The sequence below is a fragment of the Pleurodeles waltl genome, chromosome 11, assembly GCF_031143425.1.
Source record: "Pleurodeles waltl isolate 20211129_DDA chromosome 11, aPleWal1.hap1.20221129, whole genome shotgun sequence".
Lineage (NCBI taxonomy): Eukaryota > Metazoa > Chordata > Amphibia > Caudata > Salamandridae > Pleurodeles > Pleurodeles waltl.
Window position 1 is genome coordinate 982,251,844 of NC_090450.1, and position 13,641 is coordinate 982,265,484.

The 13,641-nt window shown below is 43.2% G+C and overlaps 1 protein-coding gene across 7 annotated transcripts in view; it reads right to left on the minus strand.

Moving 5' to 3' along the window:
* Window positions 1-3,859: 3,859 nt before the first annotated feature.
* The window catches only part of CHFR (checkpoint with forkhead and ring finger domains), a 173,913-nt gene continuing 164,131 nt past the window's right edge, over window positions 3,860-13,641 (minus strand). For all 7 annotated transcript variants that reach the window (XM_069215257.1, XM_069215253.1, XM_069215258.1 and 4 more), the window contains exon 18: window positions 3,860-6,194. In XM_069215257.1, coding sequence (XP_069071358.1) covers window positions 6,152-6,194 — 43 coding nt within the window. In that variant the 3' untranslated portion in view covers window positions 3,860-6,151. The remainder of the gene's footprint in view (window positions 6,195-13,641) is intronic.

Consider the following 13,641-nt stretch of genomic DNA (forward strand, 5'->3'; position numbering starts at 1 on the left):
CATTATCTGACGAGAAAACCACAGTAGCGACCCTAAATAGCCCTCAGAGGAGGACTGGCTACCTAACCAGGTAAGAGCCTATCAGGAGGGGTCTCTGACGTCACCTGCTGGCACTGGCCACTCAGAGGTCTCCATTGTGCCCTCACACCTCTGCATGCAAGATGGCAGAGGTCTGGGACACACTGGAGGAGCTCTGGGCACCACCCCTGGGTTGGTGATGGACAGGGGAGTGGTCACTCCCCTTTCCTTTGTCCAGTTTTGCGCCAGAGCAGGGGTTGGGGCTGGGGGGTCCCTGAACCGGTGTAGACTGGTTTATGCAAAGAGGGCACCATCTTGTGCCCTTCAAAGCATTTCCAGAGGCCAGGAGAGGCTACCCCTCTCAGGCCCTTCACACCTATTTCCAAAGGGAGAGGGTGTAACACCCTTTCTCAGAGGAAATCCTTTGTTCTGCCTTCCTGGGACTGGGCTGCCCAGGCCCCCGGGGGGCAGAAACCTGTCTGAGGGTTGGCAGCAGCGGTAACTGCAGAGAAAACCCCAGAGAGCTAGTTTGGCAGTGCCCGGGGTCCATGCTGGAGCCCTGGGGGTGCATGGGATTGGGACCCCAATACCAGATTTAGCTTGGGGGGGGGGGGGGGGGATCAATTCCATGATCTTAGACATTTTACATGGCCATGTTCGGAGTTACCATTGTGAAGCTACACATAGGTATTGACCTATATGTAGTTCACGCGTGTAATGGTGTCCCCGGACTCACAAAGTCCGGGGAAATTGCCCTGAAAAATGTGGGGGCACCTTGGCTAGTGCAAGGGTGTCCTCACACTTAGTAACTTTGCACCTAATCTTCACTAAGTGAGGGTTAGACATATAGGTGACTTATAAAAGTTACTTAAGTGCAGTGTAAAATGGCTGTGAAATAACGTGGACGTTATTTCACTCAGGCTGCAGTGGCAGTCCTGTGTAAGAATTGTCTGAGCTCCCTATGGGTGGCAAAAGAAATGCTGCAGCCAGCCCATAGGGATCTCCTGGAACCTCAATACCCTGGGTACCTAGGAACCATATTAGCAAAACAAAATGATGATGGACGGAGTGCTGACAATGCAAACACTCACCCCCAGTCACAGATCTGGGTTTAATCCATCGTTTTTTTGCTGCCCATGCCATTCCAGTTTGGACCCAGCCATATACAAATCAGTCTTGACCCTGTTCCCTATGGTAACAGTCCAGCCCGAACTGCCAGGCCAGGTCTTCCCTGGACTGGAAACAAGCATCCCGGGACCAGTTTCGGGGTTTCACCCCTCATCAGCCAGGCTAGCTTGAATCCAGTGGCATGGGAAGCACGGGACCCACGTCTGGGCATACCCTTCCCACTTAGGGTGACATTAGCAAAACAAAATGATGATGGACGGAGTGCTGACAATGCAAACACTCACCCCCAGTCACAGATCTGGGTTTAATCCATTGTTTTTTTGCTGCCCTTGCCATTCCAGTTTGGACCCAGCCATATACAAATCAGTCTTGACCCTGTTCCCTATGGGAACAGTCCAGCCCGAACTGCCAGGCCAGGTCTTCCCTGGACTGGAAACAAGCATCCTGGGACCAGTTTCGGGGTTTCACCCCTCATCAGCCAGGCTAGCTTGAATCCAGTGGCATGGGAAGCACGGGACCCACGTCTGGGCATACCCTTCCCACTTAGGGTGACATTAGCAAAACAAAATGATGATGGACGGAGTGCTGACAATGCAAACACTCACCCCCAGTCACAGATCTGGGTTTAATCCATTGTTTTTTTGCTGCCCATGCCATTCCAGTTTGGACCCAGCCATATACAAATCAGTCTTGACCCTGTTCCCTATGGGAACAGTCCAGCCCGAACTGCCAGGCCAGGACTTCCCTGGACTGGAAACAAGCATCCTGGGACCAGTTTCGGGGTTTCACCCGTCATCAGCCAGGCTAGCTTGAATCCAGTGGCATGGGAACCATATACTAGGGAATTATAAGGGTGTTGCAGTGTGCCAATTAGAATTGGTAAAAATGGTCACTAGCCTGCAGTGACAATTTTAAAAGCAGAGAGGGCATAAACACTGAGATTCTGGTTAGCAGGGTCCCAGTGACACATATCAAACACACTGAAAAAATAGGGTTTCCACTAGGACCACTGGGGCCCTGGCTAGCAGGATCCCAGTGAGACAGTAAAAACACCCTGACATATACTCACAAACAGGCCAAAAGTGGGAGTAACAAGGCTAAAAAGAGGCTACCTTCCTACAGAGCAGGAGAGCTTGGTACGTTCACCTAATTGCTTGAAGTTTGGATTATTTGAAGCGAGGTGGATTTGTGACTAAACAAACACTGCTGTTGAGGTCTATGGTTATTTTAACACTCTTTACTGCTTTTTAGGGTCGAGCCTGCGTTGCATGCGCTCGTGCATGCGTATCGCAGCAAGACGCTTTAGTGTTTAGAAAAGGGCTCGGAGCCCTGTCAACGTCATGTCCGTGTTTTTCATTGGTTCGTGGGCTTGCCTATTCAAATTTGCTTGCTTTCATTAGTCTAAGGCATGCATACGTCATGCCTTTTCCGGTGGCTAGCCCTCCTCGAGCGCATCGACCAAGTATAGAAAACATGCGAGGCTCGCTGTTTTCTGTCCGGCTCGTGGACTAATTTTTCTCTAATTTACTAGTGTGATTTAGCCTGGCAGAAGTCGAGCGCTTTACATAGTTAATTGCACTTTTTCGGGTTAAGTGCGTAAATGCACTTTTGCCGATAGGTGAAAAGTCGGGTTATGAGTTTACAACGCTATCAGCTCTAACATGAGCAAACGCAAGACCCGTTGCATTGCAAATGCTTGTTTAAGTTATGAGGTATTCCCAGCCTGTCGATGGGGAATGAATAAGCATGTGACTATATGACAGATCCAGTACCGGAGGACAAATGCATTTAATTCAGCTTGGTTTATCTGGAGTAGCTAGAGTGTGGGAAGAGGTATTGGTCCAGTTTTCTCTGATGTCACAAGTGTTCCAAATTTTCTGCCATCCTTAGCAGCTGCACAGAAGACTTACAGAACTATTAATAAATACAGATCAAATATATCAACATGACATTAGAAAGTTGAATGTAAACCATTTGGGCAGCACCTGTTGGCTTGTAAATTATTGAAGGGAAACAGGTAGACACATCCACCCAAGCCTAGTTATTCTACTTCTTGGGATACATCATTTTCTGTCATGTGAGGACGATGACAGGTTATCCGTAGAACTGTTGGCAGCAAAATTGGTATTGTTTGGTTAGTGTTAATAACTTCCTGACCATAGTATCAGGATTATATGGGATGTAGTGATCTTATAGGTGCAGTCCACAATAAAGCAATAAAATCATGACTACTTCAATATTATCTAAGAGAATCTGCAATTGTCCTTCATAGTGGCTTAAGCCTCCTGCAGTCTGCACAGTTATCACACACTCTTCGGGTTTCATATCTAAATCTCTTGTAAAATTGGACTATGTGCCCCAAGATTCCCACACTATCTCATGGGCCTCAGGTTCTAGGGCTTCTGTCACAAGCTTCTCACAATGTCTATTCTTCTGCTTAGAGTTTGTACTTGTGCAACTGTTAGTGGAGGTCCCCCAACCTTCTCCTATTTGTGTCCAAGTTGATCCCGTCTCTTCACACTAGCTCCACATGGCCCATGCTCCATAGGTTGTGTGTGTAGATGCCCCAAGCTCCTTACAATGAATTCAGGTACATTAAATGTTTCATAAAACCTCAGAGAATTTCAGCACCCTAATGCAGAGATCCAATCTAAAACTGTTACAGAATAAACTTTAGAGCACAAATAATTAAATAACTACAGTAACCAGGAGTAATATCATAAACAAATCTTTAATTTAGTAGAATATTTAACTTTTATTGACTGCTTTCCCCCATCCCCACCCCCCCATCCCAAAAACACAAAAGAAAAGGTAATTGCATATTGGGCAGAACTTGGGGGAATGCTTTGTATGCAAAAATGTGAAATACCAATAGGCTGTAATGGTTACCACTCTGGCAAGCAGGATCTTAAATTAGGATTCTGAAGCCAGGTACATCTCTGCATAGATTAAGTCCATTTAACAATGCTGGGTTGACTAAGACAATAAGAATCCATAAAGAGATCCTTGTGCAAGCAGACTAAGGGCCTGAATTAGATTTCGGCAGACAGGTCACTCTGTCACAACGGTGACAGATAGCCCGTCATCAGAAATATAAATCCCATTATATCCTATTTATACTTTGGCAGACGGGCTATCCATCACCGTTGTGACGCAGTAACCCATCCGTCTAAGTCTAAATCAAGCCTTAAGTCCTCTAAAATGTATACAGAATAAGCATGGATAAACAAGTAACCCCACTGTGTACGTAGAAACAAACTTCACCAGCGAGATGAAACTCACCAGATAGCTCAACAGATAAGCCTCCTATTTATCAGCTGTTGTTTTGATGGAGTCTTAGACTGCGTTGCACGGTCGAAGACCTTTTTTCTGATCTGAGCTAAGGAAGAGACACATCAATTTGAAACAGCTTCGGTCATGGATCTGAAGGCAGCCATGGTTATGCTGGCACATGCAAGTCTGAAGCTAGACATGTCACTGCAGGGCTAAACTAAAACTTTCCCTCCAGTTACAACAAATCAGAGACAGGCTCACCCAGTACAAATCTGGACAGATATGTAATGTTCAGACTCCTAGCTTCCTCCCTAGACACACCAGGTACATAAAAAGGCGAGCCTTCGGCACCGTATTTACAAACATGCAAATATATACAAACAGGACTTCACAATGGACGTCTTGGTGAGGCCGGAAGTGTACCAAGACTCCATTCGTAAAAAAAACGTCTGGCACTGGCCTTCAAACTAGAGGTATTTATTGCAACTATTGTCTGTAGGTAGATATTTCTTGTCACCCTCATTAAACATGCAGAGGGCAGTTCTGGTGCATCAAATTTAAATACCTCTTCTAAGGTGGGAGGTCCAAAACATATCAGTTGTAGCCGCTCAGCATCACGCAAGGTGTTCACACAACCCAAGCAGAAAACAGAAATAGCACAGAGTATCTGAAATGTATCTTTTCATTTCACTCACCACGTTCTAAGTAGGCCGCTGCACGGAATTTCTTCGTGAAGCCGAATTCAAAGTTATTTTATTTCAGAATCTGTATTCAAGTCATGTACAACATGCAATATGCGACTGTTGGCATACCCTCACTGAGACCACACGAAAGAAAAGCATATGCATTCAAAATACTTCATGTCAGCAGGGTGTTCTTGGACCTGGAGGATGCCGGGTACCTGACCAATTCTAGATATGAATTATTTACCAATTTTGAAAATGAAATAAAGAGCTTTGAATTTAGCTTCATGAAGTTCAGTGCAGCTGCCTTTTTGGTCACTGAGAATGGGGGTGAGTGAAACAGGAACACTGATGTATTGTTAAAGAGACTCCTACAGCTTGAGGCTGACTAGCACTGGATACAACTAAGAGGGATGTGCATTTTATAGGTATAAAAGTGATATTTGACCAATATATGGAATTTCCATAGCAGACCCTAGTGAAGAAATCCCTCTGAGCAAAAATTGCTGTGCATGAGAAAGCCTTTAGTTTGCACAACAAGACAAGTTATTGCCATTTCTTAAAATTCTTGTGCCTTTTCTTACTTGAAAATGCTTTCTAAGCTCTACAACTCTCATTCCAAGCGCTTCAGGTTACAACTGATGCACTGTTGTGTTAGTCAAATGCTGGCATTACAAAGGTACTGTTTGGCATTACCTACTGTTGTCCTCCCCATTCACATTTTGTGGAATAGCTCAGAATTGGTAAAATCTGTCACCTCACCCCATTTTGTAAGTGATTGCCACAAACCCTGGAAGCCCAGGAGGATTGTGGCGAGGTCCCTTTCAATCACTTGAGGAAATGAATTGCCGTGTTTGGCAAAACATATGAATCATCACATTGCAATATTAGCTGCAAAAGTTCAATAGCTGGTCAGGCTGGATGCAACGGAATACACTCCTCTCGTCGCTCAGGAACCGCGAGGAAACACCAACATGTGTCATCCGCACTGAGGAAGACGGCTTCGGTTATTTCAAGCACAAGCTTCTCTTTCGACTGCAGTTGAGAGCTCAGTTCTTGAATCTCGTTTGCTCACAAATGTGATTAAATTTCCTGAAAGGAAATGAAAAAAGGGTAATGAATGAAAGAAGGAAACTAACCACTGTGTGCCTTATGCAACCTCTCTCTAAGGCAGCAACAAGGCAGGTGAGTTATGCATGCTCCAATATTAGGATGATGTCAGGTCTGTGCTCCTGCGGTAACCCCACAGGACCGACCAACCCCTGTGGCCAACCCCTCGCTGCACTCAGCTGAAGGCGTGTGAAGTAAGCGAGGGAAGCCGAAGTTGTAGGCAACACAGTAATTTTATTTAATGTAAAATTGTCCCCGATCTCCAAACGCGTACCGAGGCGGCACACGAACAGCAATCGTTTCATCTCTCACGGCCGCGCTCGCTCCGGTCTTCTGGTGTCGCGCTAGGCAACACCAGAACGTCGCGAGTACAAAATTGAGTTTTTTTTTTGTTTTGTTTTTTCACAAACAATACAACCCCCATCTCAACAGAAAAAAATACCCTTATTTACAAAAGCTATAAACCACAATAAAAAATAACACATAAGAAATTAACGTTGCCAGAAAATACATCGAAATTACCCGTTGTCTAATAAAAACAGTTTAGAAGACACAACTCATACAGTAACTCATTGACGCAGTTTCCAAGACAATTTTCTTACTCTGTTACTCCTGCGCACGACCAAACCTTCACCAGTACTGTCACACAAATCAGACTGTTTCACTAAACCAGCCCCACTTACATTCGAGTCAGACTGTCTTACTAAATCACCCTTAGTTACAAACTGAGGATCCGATCTCCCTTTCAGTTTGACAACCTTGGATTTGTTCCACCACTTATCGCCCTGAACCCTTACAGCATTACCCAAAACAAGATCAACCCTAACCGGTTCAGAAAATTTGGGATTGCCCTTTTTAACAAAAGTAGGCAATTTTACTGCAACCCAATCGCCTACTGCAATAGACGACTCTTTTGCCCCTTTCTTGTTGTCAAAGTATCTCTTTTGTGCACACTGTTTGTTATCCACGTTAGTTTTGATAATGTCAGTACGGTCTCCAACATGCATATTTTTGAAAAACTTGGACATCCACCCAGGTTTGATTTGCGTATTAGGCTTTCTTCCTTTCAAAGCTTCAAAAGGAGATACCGCCGTGGTGGAATGAGGAGTAGTTCTATAAAACCACAGCATTGCTTGGACCGACGCCTGCACATCACACCCATTCTTCAACGCCCACCTGACACAATCCCCCAACACACGGTTGAATCTCTCCACCAAACCATTCGTTTGGGGTTGATAAAGAGAACATCTCAGATGTTTAACATGCCCTTGCTCCAAAAATGTTTTAAACTCTTCAGACATAAATTGAACTCCATTGTCCGAAATGATTTCCTCTGGAAACCCTTCACTCATGAACACTTCCCTCAGGAATAGCACAAGAGTCTTGGCATTCGGGTCCTGAACAAATTTGACATAAGGCCACTTTGAAAAATAATCAACAATAACATACGCATAGCGCAACTTACAATTTAGTGAGTGAAAAGGTCCTACCATATCAACCCCCAATTTACGCCAAGGACCATCAGGACACATTATGGGCATTAAGGGTGGTGTTACAGGTTTCAAACACTTGTCAGAGTTGGAACACACTACACAATTCCTTACTAATTGATCGATTTCATTGTCCATGCGAGGCCACCAAAAACTGTCTCTAAGTCGTCTTTTTGTCAATGTGGCCCCCAAATGACCATCATGCGCTTTCTTCAATAGAGAACACCTCAAACCTTCCGGGGGAATTAATTTGTCGTTCCTCAAAAGAATACCTTCCTCAATTGTCAACTCATCAGAAACCTTCCAAAATGGCTGAATGGCCGACGCCAACTCCCTCTCATACGGCCAACCCTCAACTATACACTTCATAACTGTGCACAAGTCAATATCATCAGCCATCTTCTCCTTCCACTCTGACTCAGAACATACACATACTTGTTCAACCTCAACTGCTGCAATCATACAACATTCGTCATCCACAAAATCATCAACCAACGGGCTACGCTGACTGGGAAATCTTGACAGAAAATCTGCCCTCACGTTACGCACCCCCAGGTATATGCGTCACTTCAAAATCATACTGCATCAATCTCGCTACCAATCTAGCAATTCTGGGTGTACCTGTTTTGTCATTAGTCCCTTTCAAAATTGAGACTAACGGTTTATGATCTGTTTTTAACAAAAAGTGTCTCCCCCACACATAACACCTGAATTTTTCAATGGCCCAAACACAAGCCAACAGCTCCTTTTCGATAACAGAATAATGCACTTCTGGTGTTCTTAATACTCTAGAGGCAAAACCAATGGTGTTTTCAACACCATCAATCATTTGAGTCAACACTGCACCCAAACCAACATTGCTGGCATCCACCATAAGACAACATTTAAACCGTGGATCATACGGCTTCAGCACCTTAGCCTGTGTCAACAGGATCTTGATGTCCTCAAACGCTTTATTACATTCTGAACACCACACAAAACTGGTCTTGTCTTTCAATAAATTGGATAAAACTCTCACTCGACTCGCATACTCCGGTATAAACCGAGAGTAAAATTCACACATACCCAAAAACGCTTTAACTCCAGCCTTGTCTGTAGGCTGAGGAGCGACTGAGATCGCATCAATCAAACCGGGTTGGGGACTAACACCCTCCTGACTAATTACATGACCCAAATACTCAACTGACGACTTCATGAAATGACATTTCTCTCTCCTAAGAACCACGCCATGAGTCATAAATTTCTGTAAAACCTGTCGTAAAACATTGTCATGCACTTGCTGGTCAGGTGCATAAATTAATACGTCATCCTGGAAAACCACCACGTTGGAAATCCCTTTTAACAATGTACACATGATTCTTTGAAACACAGAAGCCGCCGATGCCAACCCAAATGGCATACGGCAAAACTGGAAAACACCAAAAGGCGACACAAATGCAGTTAAAAACCTGGACTCCGGATCAAGTTCTACCTGATGGTACGCACTAGCTAAGTCTAACTTCGTAAAAATCTTCGCACCTTTGATAGTGGACAACATTTCATTGATATTGGGGAGGGGATGTGAGTCTACCCAAATTTCCCTGTTGAGTGCTCTCAAGTCCACACAAATTCTTAAATCCCCATTCTTTTTCCTAGCCACTACTAATGGAGAGAGCCACAAAGAGGATTCAATTGGTTCTATAATCCCCTTGTTCTGTAAATTTTCCAGTTCCCTTTCTAAATCTTCTCTCACGCTAAAAGGAACAGATCTTAATTTGTGCTTGACTGGAATAGCATTGGCTTTCACTTTTATTTTATGTTTAAACCCATGCAACTTTCCCAATTCACCAGAAAAAACCTTAGGGAAATCATTAAGAAGGACCTCAATCTCCCCCGAATCTCTTAATACTGCAATCTGCTCAGAAGTACCCGGTCTCAACACCATTCCAAACAGGCCCTGATGGAACCAGCCTAAAATATTCAACCCTCTAGCCGCTACATAGACTTTACCAAATATGCGTCTCCCCTTAAACTCGAGAATGTCCTCAAAGAAACCTTGAAGTTCAATCTTTCTCCCTTCGTAGGACACTGGAGCCCTGTCTGGCGGTTCAAGAACACGCTCTCCCCAATTCAACTTGAACAATTCCAAAGTAATCATGGTGATCCTAGCCCCTGAGTCCGCTAGCAACCGCAACCACTTGTCTCCCACTCTTATGCACACATAGGGATCCACACAATTATCCGGATCACCAATCTTAACCGCTCCATCAACCACACTCAAAACCATGTCCTGAACCTCTCCCATAAGATGCTCCACCGCTTCATCATTCTCTTCCAACACCGTCATGACAGAATCTCGTTTACCACCTTGACAAACTTTTGCAAAATGCCCCAACCTGCCACAATTCCTACATTGGACACCCAAAGCTGGGCAACTCCTAAATCCTTTTTGATGCATAGAATTACCACATCTAAAACACACATTTTTTTGTTTAAAGAACACATTGGAATTGGCAAACTTGTTGTTTTTCTGTCCACAAGACTTGATCCCAGTCTTTTTGTCATCCTTGTTGACAACCACATTGACTCTCCTGGACATTGCCAATTCTATTTCCTTTGAAGACTTGATAGAAGATTCTATGCTCTTAGCAATCCTTATCGTCTCCACCAATGTTGGATTGTCCAGTGATAACAACTTCTGTCTGATAGACTTGTCTGTCCCTTGACAAATAAACTGGTCTCTAATAAGTTGATCACCCAGTACTCCAAACTGGCATTCTGCAGCTAGAACGCGCAACGCCGAAATATATGTGTCTACATCTTCACTTGAGCGTTGTACTCTTTTAAAAAACTTGTGTCTAGCCACTACCAAGCTGGGGGGAGCATCAAATCTGTTGCTCATTTTCTTCACTGCAGATTCATACTCATCCATTTCATCATCCTCCATCAGTACTTCAGGTAGATGCTTGAAAATCGCTCTTCCCTCAAAGCCAATAGAATGGAGCAGCAGACATTTTTTCCGTTCCGGCCTGTAACGTGATGCACCAATCGCCCCTAAATATGTTTCGAAGGCATCAAACCATTGTTTCCAACATATAGCTGGTTCACCTGGACTGTCTAGAAATGGCGGTGGGGGCAGAACCGATTGCATGGTGAGGCTACTCAAAAATATTTACAAAATAAACAATATAACTGTACTGAAAAAATAATTTTGCTGAATTGTCCGCAACACACCAAAATGTAAATGTTTTTTTTTTTTTTTTTTCCTCTCACATCAAAAGTTAGATTTCCAACAAATGTTCGCTACACAATCTATAAACCTTCTGAGAACAGTTGTCTTAAGTCTGTAAAACGCTGTTTGTAGACATATACTGTGACAACGTAAAGTAGCGTAGGTCAAATCATAAGTAGACCAGGTCCATAGCTTTTTTTTTTTTTTATTTAGTAGCAAATAAACTCCTTAGTTTGCGTTTGGCTTATTTTTGCGTGCAGTTGGAGTATTTCCTTGAAGCAAAACCACTCCCCCGAGTGCTGAAAACTCTTTTTTTCTGATTCCAACGTTGTCACAGCCTCAAACATAGAATAGCCACCGACAGGAGACTTTCCGCGCAGGTCCGCAGCGTCTGGAGATAACCCTCGTCGCCAAATGAAGTAAGCGAGGGAAGCCGAAGTTGTAGGCAACACGGTAATTTTATTTAATGTAAAATTGTCCCCGATCTCCAAACGCGTACCGAGGTGGCACACGAACAGCAACCGTTTCATCTCTCACGGCAGCGCTCGCTCCGGTCTTCTGGTGTCGCGCTAGGCAACACCAGAACGTCGCGAGTACAACAGCGTGCTCTGCAAGTTGTTGGCTGCCCAATGAAAACTGACCTAAGTACAACGTGTACCGATGTGATGCACTCCTTAGGTCTTCAACTATGACATCACTGATGATGTGTAATCTATGGTGATGCAAGGTATACTTGGGTCAGTAACTCCACTTTAACCTTTTACAGTGAATATATCTATGGATATAGATCTATACCTATATGCAGATATAGCTCTCTAAATATATATATCTAATGTATATATGCAGAGAAATAACTATATACAGATATGGCTATATATATTACATATATACATACACAACACACACGTGTATGTATAGATCTAGCAAGACCTATATAGATAGATATCTAGACAAATAGATATCTAGACAGACAGACAAATATCTAGACAGATAGATATCTAGACAGAAAGACATCTAGAGAGATAGACATCTAGAGAGACGGATATCTAGACAGATTGATAGCTAGATATCTAGATAGATAGCCATCTAGACATATAGATATCTAAACAGACATCTTTATAGATATAGACAGATGGAAAATGTTACTTACCCAGTAGACATCTGTTCGTGGCATCTAGTGCTGCAGATTCACATGCTTTGCATAAGTCTGCCATCTAGTGTTGGGCTCGGAGTGCTACAAGTTGTTTTTCTTCGAAGAAGGTTTTGGAGTCACAAGATTGAGTGACTCCTCTTCTCGGTGATACTGCGTATGGGCATCGAGTCCTTTAGTAGATTGTTTTCCCGCAGGACTAGTGTAGAAATGTATATCTACGTTTATATATATCTAGTGTACACATATATATATATATATATATATAAATGAGAAGATGTCCACGCAATGTATATACATATTTACAAATAAAGTAGTACAACGGCTACAGGCTTCTTGGGGGGGGGGGTGGGGGGGGGGGTGGTGAGGGCCTGTGAATCTGCAGCACTACATGCCATAAACAGATGTCTACTGGGTAGGTAACATTTTCCGTTCAATGGCATGTGTAGCTGCAGATACACATGCTGTGCATAGACTAAAAAGCAGTTCTCCTCCCAAATAAGCGGTGGTTAGCCTGTAGGAGTTGTAGTAGTTTGAAATAGTGTTTTGAGCACTGCTTGCCCAACATTTGCTTGTTGGCGAGATAACACATCCACACAGTAGTGTTTAGTAAATGTGTGTGGTGTAGATCATGTGGCTGCTTTACATATATCTGCCATTGGTATATTTCCTAGAAATGCCATTGAGGCTCCTTTCTTTATAGTGGAATGTGCTTTAGGAGTTACTAGTAACTGTCTTTTAACTTTCAGATAGCAAGTCGAATACACTTTACTATCCATCTGGCTAATCCTTGTTTTGAAATAGGATTACCATTGTGAGGTTGTTGAAAAGCCACAAAGAGTTATTTAGACTTTCCGAAATTTTTGTTCTATCGATATAGTACATGAGAGCCCTTTTAACATCAAGGGTATGAAGAGCTCTTTCAGCAACTGAATCTGGCTGTGAAAAGAAGACTGGCAATTCTACTGACTGATTGATATGAAATGGTGATACTACTTTTGGTAGCAATTTTGGGTTTGTCCTAAGGACTATTTTATTTTTGTGAATTTGAAAGAAAGGTTCTTCTAAAGTGAATGTTTGAATTTCACTAACTCTTCTTAAGGAAGTGATTGCTACTAAGAAAGCAATCTTCTATGACAAAAACTGGAGAGGGCAAGAATGCATGGGTTCAAAAGGTGGACCCATAAGTATTTTGTGAGCATGATGTTAAGATTCTAGGCAGCAGCTGGTGGAGCTCTAGGTAGAATCATTGTTTTAAGGCCTTCCATAAAAGCTTTTATAACAGGAATCCTAAACAGAGATGTATGCTGGCTGTTTTGGAGGTAAGCAGCTATTGCTGTTAAATGGATTTTAACAGAAGAATATGCAAGATTAGCTTTTTGTAAATGAAGCAAATAACAGACAATATCCTGTACCAACGCTTTAAGTGGGTTGATGTTATTGGGCTGACTGTAATATACAAAACGTTTCCATTTAGGTGCATATAACTGTCTAGTTGTAGGTTTGCGTGCTTCCTCTAGAATATCGATACATTCAGATGGAAGCTGTAATAGCCAAACTCTATGACCTCAGGAGCCA